Source organism: Alligator mississippiensis, chromosome 1, assembly GCF_030867095.1.
Source record: "Alligator mississippiensis isolate rAllMis1 chromosome 1, rAllMis1, whole genome shotgun sequence".
Lineage (NCBI taxonomy): Eukaryota > Metazoa > Chordata > Crocodylia > Alligatoridae > Alligator > Alligator mississippiensis.
In genome coordinates this window covers 175,944,231-175,957,426 of record NC_081824.1, presented here as the reverse complement: position 1 = coordinate 175,957,426, position 13,196 = coordinate 175,944,231, and the positions used below count along the sequence as shown (strand labels likewise).

Sequence of the window (13,196 nt, the reverse complement as noted above, 5' to 3'; positions counted from 1 at the left end):
CGACGGACTCTTTTCCCCCGCAGGGCCGGGGCAAGCCAGGCTGCACCGCCACCATGGGGGCCAGGGTGGGCTGCGCCACCTCCCCGCTGGGCCCAGGCAGGCCGGGCTGCGCTGCCGCTGCCGCTGCCACTGCCGTGAGGGCCGGGGCCGGGGCAGGCTGAACCGCCTTCCCACTGGGCCTGGGCAGGCCGGGCTGTGCCACCGCTGCTGCGGGGGCCGGGACCAGGGCAGGCTACACTGCCTCCCTGCTGGGCCTGGGCGGGCTGGGCTGCGCCGCCACTGCCACTGCCGCGGGGGCTGGGGCCTGGGCGGGCTCGGCTGCACTGCCTACCCATGTATACGCCGCCACAGGGAATACATGGGTGCGGCGTATACACAGACTAATTTACAAAAATACAATTTTCCGCAGGTTATACGTGGGTGCGGCTTATCCCCATGGGCGGGCTATATGCGCGAAAATACGATAATTCAGATTAACTGGATCCCCAGCCAGAAAATTAAAAAATGGAAGTGTAACTAAACACAATCAAGAATTCCATTTTCAGACAAAAATGTTCAGTGGTTTCAGCACTTTTTCTTAAAGAACCTTAGAAAGAGAGTTTGAGAAGCAGTTTGTAATCTAAATCTTTATGGGGAAAAATCTCCTGGGAAGTCAGCATTCTCTTACATTTAAGCAACAGTATTTGAAAGTGGACGCACATGTATGTAGACAATGAAATAGTTTGGAAACTCTGTGAGGAGTAGCTAAAAATCTCGTATTGATTGAAAAGAAGTCCTGTTACCTGAGATGGGCACCGTGCTTGAAGCATTTCTGTGAACTGATCAGGTTCCTTTTGCCCAACTGGTTCCATCTAGAAGGAAAAAGAATATAAGCACCACTTGTACAGAAGGAACAGTAGCTCAGTGGTGTTAGTATTTAAAGTTTATTTCAGATCCATAAGTATTGCGTATTGCTATGCAAAAATTGAATTTGTGGGTGACTTAAGGTTGCATTGGGTATAAGATACATACCTTATATATTGCATTGGTACATACTTTATATAAAACTACAAAAGAAAGGAAATGAAAACAAAGCATGTCATATGATCTACCTTTTACTCTTTCACCTAGTGACAAATACTTCACCATCAGAAAAAACTACCACCACACAACACAACCTGGAATCTGTTCCTTAAAAATGCCAGGCTTCCACCTTGCCTTCCTCATACTCCCTCTGTCCATAAACAGCCATCAGTGCCCTAGTCTTCAACTCTCTCACACTACCTATTCACATAACTGTGAAAATCACACTGGCTAATATTTGGGGAAGTAAGTGCCAGAAAACTGTACAAGTTTGAAGGACCAAAAATTCATAGGATACAAAGGCTCAGATCTTATTTCTCCTATGATCTGTGTATGCTCATGTGGCCGCATGACCAAAAATATGTCTCCCTTAGAAGACTGATCCAGTTCACAACTGCTCAAGTCTCCCAGTCCCTAGGAGACAAGCTAACCCCTCACTGATGAAGGATAAGAAATGTCTCCACTGTGCAAATAATTCCTTATAGCACATGACAACATTTTCTTCATTTGTTCTAGTAGTGGACATTGCTGGAGACAGAATATTGGACTAGATGAATGGATCTGGTCCTACATGACATTTCCGATGTTCCTAAGCTAATGAGAACCATTTAATGAATAATACACATACAATATGTCCCCCTGTGGGTTTTGTATCTGTTAGAGTTCTCATCCTTCTGCTCTGTTTTTCCTGTGCTTTGTGGTACTGGATTTTTGTGCACTTTTTGTTACACTGGAAACAGCTGAAAACAATGGCAAAAGCATCTGTCTAATTTCTTTAATACAAACAAAACGCACTTGGTCCCTGGGTATATTTCCAGAGACAGTTGCAAGCACTTGTCAAAATTAATCAAATCATTCTGGTTAAATACCAAAACAGTATAAGTATGTACATAACCATGTATTGCCTCCCTCAACTAGCTACTGTTTTTTAACAGATAATTCTCTAAATATGGAAATCTTGGCCCCAACCTACAATGAAATATTTTGTAAAGCTTCCGAATCCTTTTTTGCCACTTCATCTTCTACCCAACCAGACAGAAGTTTAATATTACTTGCTAATACTGTACTATTGACATCTTTAAAGTTTCTCTTTGGTCAGTGGGCAGGCAAAAAGCAAAGCAAAAACAATCCAGAAAAGAAAAGCAAAAAAAAAAAAAAAAAAAAAAAAAAAAAAAGGCAAAAAACAAAGATGACCTCTTAACCAGCAATATACTGCTGGAATTTATGCAACAAACAGAAGTGAAATATTTTCCACACAAGAGTGTGGGTACCTTCTAATTCTGCTCAGTGTTTCTTGCTTCAGTCACCAGTATCTAAATCTCATATCAACTACCCATATTAAGGATTTATTAAATTAGCAGATATTGCTGGGTGTTATTGTGGTGAGAGCAGGAGCTTTCCTTTGCCAAAGATTTGGATCAGATAATGCAATCTTCCCATGTCTTTTAAACTCCAAAGTATCTTGCCTATCATCTGGTCTTGCACAATTGCATGCCGTCACAATACAGATAAAGAAATATACTCAGAGATAGCTTTCTGAGAACCTCTGGCTCTAAGAAAATGCAGCTGAGAAAGAGAAGAGCAACATGCAGATGGCAAGCAAAGAGATAATGACAAAATAATACAAAAGACAAATCAAGTATTATTTTTCCTCCTTAGGTCAGTTCTTTGGCATTTCCAAAAAAGGTAAGGAGTATCATCACCATTAGCCCATCCTGAGAAAGTTCAGTCTTTGACAGTAAAATTTCATTTTGCTTAGCGTCTCATACATTCACACAGTTTTCTCACGATGCTCCCAGAGTTATATCCCCAACTTATGCCTTCTGCTAGCAATGTGCAACTTTTGGTGGCAAAATCAGCAAAATTTTGCTCCTTCTCAAATACCAGAAAATTCACTATCTGCATCAGGTGAAATAATGCATCATTTCCATAGAGGTTTCAATTGAAAAGTAACTGTGCTTAGCAGCTGGAAAGAGATTTCTGCCCTAAATTGGATCCTTTTACAATTGTACGACTGAAATCAGAAGTTCTACTTTTAAACAGTCAGGTTAATAATGTCTAGCATCTAAAGCAGGGGTTGGCAACCCCTGGCATGCGTGCCAAGCATGGCACACAAGGCCATTTTTCTCCGCATGCATTGGGGCCAGGGAGGCAGCAGATGTTTGCAGCCTCCAGGCTGCAGCTGGGTCCAGCTCTAGGGAGCTGCTGCTCCCAGCAGGCAGCTGGGACACTGCAAGTCCTGCTGGGAGCAGCCGAGGCTTCGTGGCTATCAGCAGCTATCCAGAGCCAGGGCCGGCTGCAGCCAAGAGCTACAAACAGCTGCTGCCTCCCCACCCCTGGCCCCTAGCCCCAGCCCCAATGGGCGCAGTGCCAGCACCTGCTGCCTTCCCGGAGCCCTGGGCCAGGGCGGGAGCAGCTGTTTCTAGCTTCCCAGCTGCAGCCAGGCCTGGCTCTGGATAGCTGCTGACAGCCACGGAGACCGAGGTGCTCCCATGGAAGCCCTGCTGCAAGCCAGGCTTCGTGGCTATCAGCAGCTACCCAGAACCTGCGCCAGCTGCAAACATCTGCTGCCTCTCCGCCCCGGCCCAGGAGGAAGCACAGACCGGCAATGCTCCCTGCTGTGCTGCCCTCGCCGCTTCTGCAAAGCAGCATTGGAACCTGGCACAGCGAGGACTGCAGAAAGCTGCCTGCTCCCAGCTCCCCGCTGACCTGCCGCATTTCCCCTATGTGCACGGGAGCAGCATGGGCAGCAGCGCAGGGTTATGCCCCTCGCTACTGCCCCCACCTGCAGGGGAAGTGTGACAGGGGAGCTGGGAGCAGGCAGCTTTCTGCGGCCCCTGCTGTTTCCTGCCGCGCCAGGTTCCAACGCAGCTTTGCAGCAACGGTGAGGGCAGCACAGCAGGGAGCACTGCCAGTCTGTGTTGCCTCACTGGAGCCCGGGCCTGGGTCTGGGGCGGAGAGGCAGCAGATGTTTGCAGCTGGCCCATGTTCTGGGGAGCTGCTGACAGCCACAGAGCCTGGGCTGAGGGGCAGGGGCTTTGGGTGAGGGGCAAGGAGCAGCAGGGGTAGGGGGCAGGGCATCCTGCCATATACCCCCTGCCCTCATTTTGTTTTTTTGGCATGCCGGCACTCAGGCACCTTCCAAGGTAGGCATCATGGGGTTTTCAGCACTCCGGCCAAAAAACGTTGCCTACCTACCTTCCTTCTTCAAAATATTTTACAAATCATTTATTGACAGTGGTAACAGTTTTGCAAACCAAAAATTATCACCCTGATTTCTAGAGTGGGAAACGGAGGCACAGGCAATTTAAGTGACTTGCAGATTTTGCAGAGAGCTCAAAGAAAGGGGAAGCTTATACTAGAGTTCAAGAGCCCCTGGTTCTTAGTCCCTACCTCATATAGGGTCACAGAGCTGAAAGCAATGACAAAGGAACAAATGTATCTTATCATGGCATCTGCCATGCCTGTAAAAGGAGAACCCAGACATGAACTTTGAAATTATCTTTAGGAGTGTACATTGATAACAGAGAGTAAGATCAAAATAACCGGATTCAGCTCTTTTGTCCCAAGGTTACAGTTTGGATTGAGGATCAGTTTTGTAACCTTCTGGTTACAAAGAATAGAAACGTGTGTGGATATTTTTATTATCATTTTTCATTAGAGTGCTGCTGGGCATAGATTTTTGTTAAGTGTGTTAACTTTTTTGTCTGCCCTGAAAGGTAAAGGACAAGTGCCTTGATAAAGGGAAAGCAACTGTAAATATTTGTCTCAAACAAGAACAAAACTGCTTTTTTTTAAGATCGCTTCACTTTTTTTTTTTAATTAATTGCTTTTCTTTAACCATGTTTTGAAATGTAGCTGCCAATGAAACAAAAACAATAAAATCAGTGGCAAGGTGTAGATTTCTAAATTCAAAAAGAAAAAAGATAAATTTCTGAATCTGAAACTCTGATAACAGAGCATGTCCCATCCCCCCCGGTACTGCACACACAAAGTACTGACTTCCCATTAGCATCTCTCTGGACAAGAGCAAAAATTACGCCTGCATTTTTACAACAAATTTAACTGCAGCTGCAAATTGGAGTGCTTTGACCTCCCCCAGCTCATGTTTTTGAACCTACTATCTGATATTAAGAGGTACAGGTACCTTGAGCTGGCCATGTGTGTTCACACAAATGTGTGGGCAGCAGAGAAAAAGGCTCCCTTTTTAAAAACTTGTCTTTTGTCCTGCAAGTAGGACAGTTCATATTTTGAAGTATCAGTCCCAGGGGATGCCATTTTCAGCCCTGCTCAGATGGGAAGGAGGATTCTGTCCTAGATCTATGGCACAGCTTCTGATACAGAAATGGAGGACCTCCACCCTGTTCATCCCCCATATACCTGGGGGGAGGGGGAGAGGAGAGACACTGCTTGTTTAACCCAAGGGAAAGGCAGTTGCCAGTACATTTGGAAAGAGCTTGGCTGCAGGAACACCCAGAACAAAGAGGAACATCCATTTGTCCATCTAGCACAGTGGTTTTCAACCTAGGGTCTGCAAAAGATGACCAGGATCAATCCAAAGTATGTGAATAGGCCTGTGTGAAATGGCTAGTATTTGCTTCAGAAGCGGATTCAGCCGATTTGGGGGACAGTGATTCGATTTGGTGATTCGAATCACTGTCCTGATTCTATTTGACCGAATCTGATTTGGAGATTCAGCAACAGCCGAATCTCTGAATCAGCCAGGCCAGGCCCATCCCCCGCCCCTCTCCCAGCCCAGCAATGGCTGCCCCAGCTCCCAGCACTTCAGAGAAAAAAAAGCCCCAGCTCAGCAGGTGCTGCCAGGCGTGGGGCAATCCCCGCTGCCCCCCACTGCCCCAGCTGCATTGGGGGCTCTGCACAAGCCCCCAACCCCCTCCCCACCCCCCTGCTCCCCCATGGGCACCCCACCTGAGCCCTTTAAGAAAAAGAAACCTGAAGAAACCCCAGGACGCACCGCTGCTGCCGGTGGGGGTGATCCCCATTGCCCCACACCACGTGGGGGGCTCTGCAGGAGCCCCCAAAACCGCGGGGCTGCACCAGGAGCAGTGAGTCTTAGGGCTTTTCTCGGCTTTTTTTTTTCCTTAAAGGGCCAGAGCCCTGGCAGGCGGGGCAGCCATGGCAGGGCTGGGGGAGTAGTCAGGGGGCTGGCAGGGGTCCCCCATGGTCCCCTCCCCCAGGCTCTCCCTCCCCCGCCCCTAGTACTTACCAGCTCGGAGTGGCTGCAGCTCCCTGATGCAACCACTGGGGACTGCCTGAATCAAAGCTCTCCATATCTTTGCCGAAGATTCGGATAGCTTTGAATCTATTCAGACCTTTAAATTGGTCCCCTGATTTGATTTGGATTTGGAGATCTGGCCACCGAATCAGGCCGAATTTCCTCCGAATTGAATCACCACTCGAAGCTTTCCACAACCCTAGTGAATACCCATATTTACAATTTAAAAAACTGTACCTCCATCTGAAATTTCCAAAGGTGTCCACACTTCCATTAAAAATTTTTTAGGGGTCCACAAATGAAAAAAAGGTTGAAAGCCACTGGTCTAGCAGGGCTCCACTCCTAAACTGGCTACCATCCAGGATTAAAGACCCCAGTCTACCCTGTCATGGAGTAGACTTCTTTATTTCCACAACTTCTTGGTGGCATCTCCTCCATCACAGGTAAGATTAGTACCCGCTTCTGCCTGAAGCCATTGGTACCCTAGAGGTTACCAGGTTATTTAACTGCCACCCAACACTCAGTGTTCACAGTCACAGTGTTGACATCTACTGTAAATTATGGTAGCAGGTGAACCTGACCTGACACAATCATAATAGGAGCAATTCAGTGAAAATAAGCTAGAGTAATAATGTAGTAGTTACCAGCAGTATTACTCATGGTTTGCTGTTTACCCAACAAAGCCCTGTACTATAAGTGTTATAACCTCAGTTTAGGATATGGCCAAGATCCTGATGAGTTTGCCTGAGGGTTGTTCTGTATTGTTGAGCTGTCACCCTGCAAGAGGAGCAAGCTTGACTAAAGGAAAAAGAGCTTAGCTTCATTTTCTGATTCATAAGATGTTTTTTCCCTGCTCTTTGTTTGGGAGATGCTGTTGTTGAATGGAGACTATCTGGGGACCTACTACAGTGTCCATAACTCTGTGATCATAAAGATGCATAATTCAGGGCTGCACAATGCTCTTTTAAGTGTACACAGATGTCTCCCTATCTGTCTGAAGAGGCAAGCTATGAAACATTTTTTCCCACTCCTTGCTCCTTTCATTTCTTGATAGGACAGCTAATAAGAGAACCCAGTCTACTAAAGGACTATCTTGCTTGGATGTGCCAGGCATTTGTGTTCAGTCTGCGCAGCATAACACCTCTAGTCCATCTCACCATGTTGTTCCAGAGGATCACACCCAAGGCAGCATGTTCCCCTTCAGTGAGTTCCACCTGCATCTTGGATATGGAACTGCCCATAACTTGTTTGCCCTGGAAGAGAAAGCATTTTAGAGCACAACAGTGTGGAATGGTCTTGTGTCATTTATGCATAAGCCCATGAACAAGTGCTTTTCAGAAGAGCTAGTCAGCGCTGGAAAGACCCATTTGTAAACTGATCTGCACAAGTAACCCATAAACCCACTCATGAATGGCCTCAACTTAGGTACCACATAGAGAAGTGACTGCTGTAGCATATTCTGTGGGGCAACAGTGAAGATGCAACATTTCTATTACATGGCATGGAGATCAGTAACAACAACTGTTACAGGAGTAGGCTGAAGAGGAATATAACAGATGGGATTAAAAACCCCATTAGGAATAAGGATGCCTTGCTTTAGCTGCCATTTAAAAGCATTTGAAAAATGCTGGCTTGAAGAACTTGATCATACCTGTTTGGAAGTTCATAGAATACACACTTTTTTAATAAAAATGACAGCACATGAAAGAGCTTAGTAGCATTCACCCTGCAAGTCACTCTTAACAGCTCTGTTGTATCCAAGAACCACCCGAGCACAAGACAGTTTTATGTGGACAACCAGAAATAGTTATTTTAACATGAATGAAAAACCAGGCCTGACAGTCCTGAAAACTGAAATTCACAATATATATAAATTATTTATCAACAAAATGAGCATATCATATGCCACAGCAGTGGAAGGGGGCCCCTCTACTAACACACATTAGCACTGACATGGGATATAGGACAATTTCTTTTTCTCGATTCTGTTCAATTTTTGCTAGCTGTGCTCACACAGTAACAATGAAGGTAGTGCTTGTTTTGGAAGCTTGGTGATACCCTAAACTACTAAGACCCATCAACTCATTTTACAGTAGCCAACAAACAAAAATGAGGTGTTAATAGATTTTGTGCACTTGATCTGAGTTATTTTCAGACCAGTTACCTAGGAAGTAACATTTTCATTTCCTATTACCTTTCCCAGTGAGCCTTCTAGCCCTTCTAAAGCTTACTTTACAATCACAAAGGGTTAAATTCTACTCATACACTTTGTAAGCTCATGGATCTAAAACCTATATTTATTTATCCCAGTGGCTCTGTGGGATTAAAACATCAAGACAATATTTGTTCTGAGGGACCCAGACTGTATTCATCTCATAATTCTGCCTCCCAACCCTATTTTTAAGATTTCAACACTTACTGCCCATTCTATATCTCTGTTCCCCATTTTAAAAAAATAATTAATCATATTTCCCCCCTTAGTTCTAATTAGCAACACTCATGGGTGCAATCAGGGATCAGCAAGGGATGTCAGCACATAAATGCAAAACAAGTATATGCCAAGCCACCTGCCCTGTTTTCAGATGCCTATGGCCTAATTTGCAAAAATGCCATGACTTGCCTCCCTCCATAGGAGCAATGGTGCCCAGCACCTCTGGACAACCACATCTGTAGGGCCATTCTGAGCCAACTTTTGCCTCACTTACAGTAATATCACCCACCACTGAGCAGAGCAGGGTTACTGCAGAGGAACAACTGTTTTAAGGGAGATTAACCATCTGGCCCTTAGCAACTGATTCAGAGGCATGCCTGACTCCTATTGACTTGAAGAGGAGCTAAGCAGCTCAGAAGAGAAAAGAACCAGCTGAACATTGCACTTTGTGTCACCAAGAGTAATCCAGAAATCATGGAAAGCTTGATGTTCACTCACTGTTCTAAATGGCAGATTTATGTCTTGCAGGAAGGGCTGAAGAACAACAGTGAAATCATCCCTCACATCATATCTCCTTGACTCCAGCAGCTTTTTCCAGGCATCCTGAATGATAGATACTCATTTAATGAGATTGAATCGGTCACACAGAGAGCATAATATATGTCCAGTTTATCTACAGCTTGGATGAATTTAAGCTCATCCTCACCCCTAGTATACCACCATAATCAAATTCCATAAACAAAGACAAAAGTAGTAATTTAATGAAGCCATTTTCTGCAATAATTCCTAATGTCCCTGTGGCTATTAGAGAACATTCAATTAACACCATATTCTCAGAAGGAGTAACAGTGAGGCAATGTAATCAAACCTCACACTTAAGGATGCAAATTGGTGCTTCGTAGCTTTGGGAAGGAATCACAGCACAACTGGACACTTACAATTTAGCTAATTTCTGCCTTCTCCTAACTCCTCCAGCATTAGTTAGTACCAGAGGCAGAATACTGGAGTAGACCGAACAGTGCTCTGACTAGAAGTGGCAAACCCTGTGTTGCTAAGAGCAATACCATTGTTAACATCTACAGCAGGTGCTGAGAGTGCTAAATTACACAGTGGATTTAATCTCATGTGTTCCTGATGCCAGGATGAATGTAGAGAAGCTGTGATCTTGGGTAAGACAGTTATCTGTATTAGATAGCTAGCACCTTACCTATGCTTAACTGTGCACACAAGTACAGCACTACCCTTATTGCCCTAGGACAAAAACAAAATATGAGATTAGCCGTACCCGATAGGACCATCTCAATATGACATCATCAAGTCTGGAATGTTCATTGGAACAGCTGCATTGCTTCCTGGATGTATCACTACTGAATAAAACAACACAAAAATAACCAGAAAAAAATTAGAAACGTTTCAAGTAATAATCTGTGCTTTATTAAGATGTGGATGGCATTTTAATAAGCAATTAACAGTCATGCTTTAAGATAGTGAAGGGCAACCTTTCTAGCAGGCATGCCACAAATTACCCCGCACCCTCCCTAAGGGCCACTCCCATCCCTTTCCCCTGCCTGATCTGCTGCTCTGCTTTTTGCTCTCAGCCCTGATGCTCCCTGTGTGCTTTGCTTTCTAGTCCCCTTCCCAATCTGCTGGGTTACTTAGAAACTTGTGGCACCTGTGCTGCAGGTTGGCCACCTCTGTATTAGGACATGTCTGAAGATCCACAAATCACTAATGAAAAATTTTGTATATATTGACAAGGACCAGAAACCACATGTAGCACTTGGATCTTCCATTTAATCACAGAACGATATCAGTTTCCATGTCCCATACACTGGGCAGCTTCTTGGCTTTCAAAGCTGGCAAATACAGCCGGCTTCATATAGTTCAGGGTCATACAAAGCAGCAGCATTCTCCTACTCAAAACGATTGTCTCAGATAATTTAGCATTAGTTTTCAATTACTAGGGCTGTGCAAAGCTTCAGTCCCTGATTTGATTTGGTGGAGATTCGGCCCAACTCGGTGGCTGAATCTCCGAATCCAAATTGAATCAGAGGACCCTTTATCTCTCCGAATCGATTCAGAGAGATTTGGAAAGATTCAGCAATTTGGACATAGACACAGCTTTAAATATTTTTTTCTACATACCTCTAGGTAGCAGGGGCTCATGAGTGCTGCAATTCTGGGGTACACAGAGTTTCCCACAGAAGCGCAGGGGGGCTCCCCAGCATGCTCAGCAGCAAACTCAGAAGTGGACCTGAAGCACTTCTGGTCCACTTTTGGGTCTGCCAGAGAGCACACCAGGGGGCCCCCCTGTGCCCCCCCAGCTCAGCAAGTGGTGCCTCCAGGGTCTGGGGGGCCACCTGGGGTCCCCTCACGGCTGATCACTGAGCTGGGGAAGTGCTGGGGGGGGGGGGGGGCAGCATGCTCCCCTGTAGACCCAGAAGTGGACCAGAAGTACTTCTGGTCCACTTCCCGGTAAGCCACCTAGCACGCGGCCCCTCCCTCCCGCTATGCTCCCGTGGGACACTCCATCCACCCCAGCATCACAGCATTCACAAGCTGCCTGGTACCTTGAGGTATGTAGAAAAAACATTCAAAGCTGTGTCTATGTCTGAATCGCTGATTCTCCAAATCAGTATCGCATTTTCGGATTCGGATTCAGCCAAATCGAATTGGGGACAGTGATCTGAATCGATTAATCGAATCACGGCCCCTGATTCGGGCCGAATCCGAATCAAATAGGGTCTGTTTTGCACACCCAATCAATTACCTCTATCTCCACAGTCACTTGGGAAAACTGAACTCTGTTGCAATCATTTCCACAGGAACTTTTGCCTTAATAACTGGAGGAGCCCTTAAGCTAGAGACCTGAATGGGAGCCTCAAAGCTGGTGTCTGCCAAGGAGTAGCCAGATATAAGAGGAGACTTAACTAACCAGCTGAGTTTCCCAGTGGGTGATTGGATATGCATGCTACATATTCCTGAATTTGACATGAGGACTAAGGCCCTTTCTTCCTGGGTTGTTGTGGGCAGCAATATCAACAGAAGCAGGAGTCAGTTTCACTCAGCCAGGCTGAGCACTGCTGGAGGGTTGCAGGTGTAGATATCTCTACACCTCTTTAGTCCAGACCTATAATCATCTCTATAAACTTCTGCTTGCACCTGTGTTTTGTGGACACATTGTGCTATGAAAATCTCACTCAACTCAAAGTGTAGATGAATACCACAGCAAGTGAACAAAGCTCCAAAAAGAAGGGAGGAGTGGGAGTAGCTTGTAAATCAGTGGAATGATTCAGCAGGAAAAACAGAGCTACATCATGTTGCTGACAACTAGAAAGCAAAAAACTAGACAGCAAAATTATAAATTGAAAACCCCACAGCTAGTATTCCAACCCGCTCCAATGAGCTACAGCATGCAGTACACAGCCTTGCTAATACCATTCCCCCCACTCTGCTTCCTAAGTAGCCACTCTTCTCATGCCCTGCCTCTGAGTAACTGCAAGGAGAATGAGTTGAAGTTTTCCCCTCTTGTTCACTGGGGCAAGGAACCCATCCATGCCTCCAGTCAGAGTATTTTAAGCTATGATGTGCTATTGATGGGAGAGATGTTCTATCAGAAACAAAATGCTAAAATTTTTTAAAACTCCCTGCTCATAAAACCCTAATGTATGGAGAGTTAGGCTATCATTCATATGTCTCTGGACTACTAGAAGGAGACTAATGCTCATTTCTCAGATACAAGAACATCTTTTTACCTTGTTTTATTCTGAGTTCCATGTACAAGAGAGGAGATCATGAGCTCAGTGGAATCCACCAGGTTCACAAAGGCTTTCGGGAGCTACAGTGATAACAGCAAAAAATAAAACTCACATTGCAAATACTATACATTTTTTATTCATTGATTTAAATAGTACTTTTTGACTGATATTGGCAAGTGAAGATTTCTGTTAATCTACTGAACAGGGGCATCATCCTTGAGCTGGAAGGACCACCTCAAAGAATCAGTCACCTCAGTCCTAGCTAACTTCATCCATGACCCTATTTTTGAGACCGCCACCCAGTGTTATGTTAGCAGTAGCTCATGAAGGACAGTTATGGCATGGAGTCCAGAGCAGTGACCCCTGAACTCATTTTGCATATATCACTATCTAGCCACCATGCAATAATACCTGTCATTGACTATTGACTTGAACTGGAACTGAACAGGTGGTCTGCTATTTATGTAGTGATGCAAGTTGTAGTTCCAGCCTCATATGTTTCCTACTTCTAAATCAGGATGCAGCCTTCCTACTGCATCTGCACTGGGGTTACGGGTGTGTGTGTGTGTGTGTGTGTGTGTGTGTGTGTACAGAAACAAAAGAAGGCTTGCAGGAATGGGAAAACTCCAAACAAAATGAGTTAATGAGACTTTATTCATGCAAAATGCTCACTGAGACTGATGAGAGGTGAGATTTGGAATAAGATTTG

At 45.2% G+C, this 13,196-nt stretch overlaps 1 protein-coding gene across 1 annotated transcript in view; it reads right to left on the bottom strand.

Moving 5' to 3' along the window:
* The window catches only part of PLB1 (phospholipase B1), a 96,973-nt gene extending 86,885 nt beyond the window's left edge, over window positions 1–10,088 (bottom strand). The window contains exons 1-4 of the mRNA XM_014597985.3: window positions 10,015–10,088; window positions 9,228–9,332; window positions 7,456–7,551; window positions 783–851 (exon numbers count right to left, since the gene is read on the bottom strand). Of these exons, the coding sequence (XP_014453471.2) occupies window positions 783–851; window positions 7,456–7,539 (153 nt within the window). The 5' untranslated portion in view covers window positions 7,540–7,551; window positions 9,228–9,332; window positions 10,015–10,088. The remainder of the gene's footprint in view (window positions 1–782; window positions 852–7,455; window positions 7,552–9,227; window positions 9,333–10,014) is intronic.
* Window positions 10,089–13,196: the final 3,108 nt, after the last annotated feature.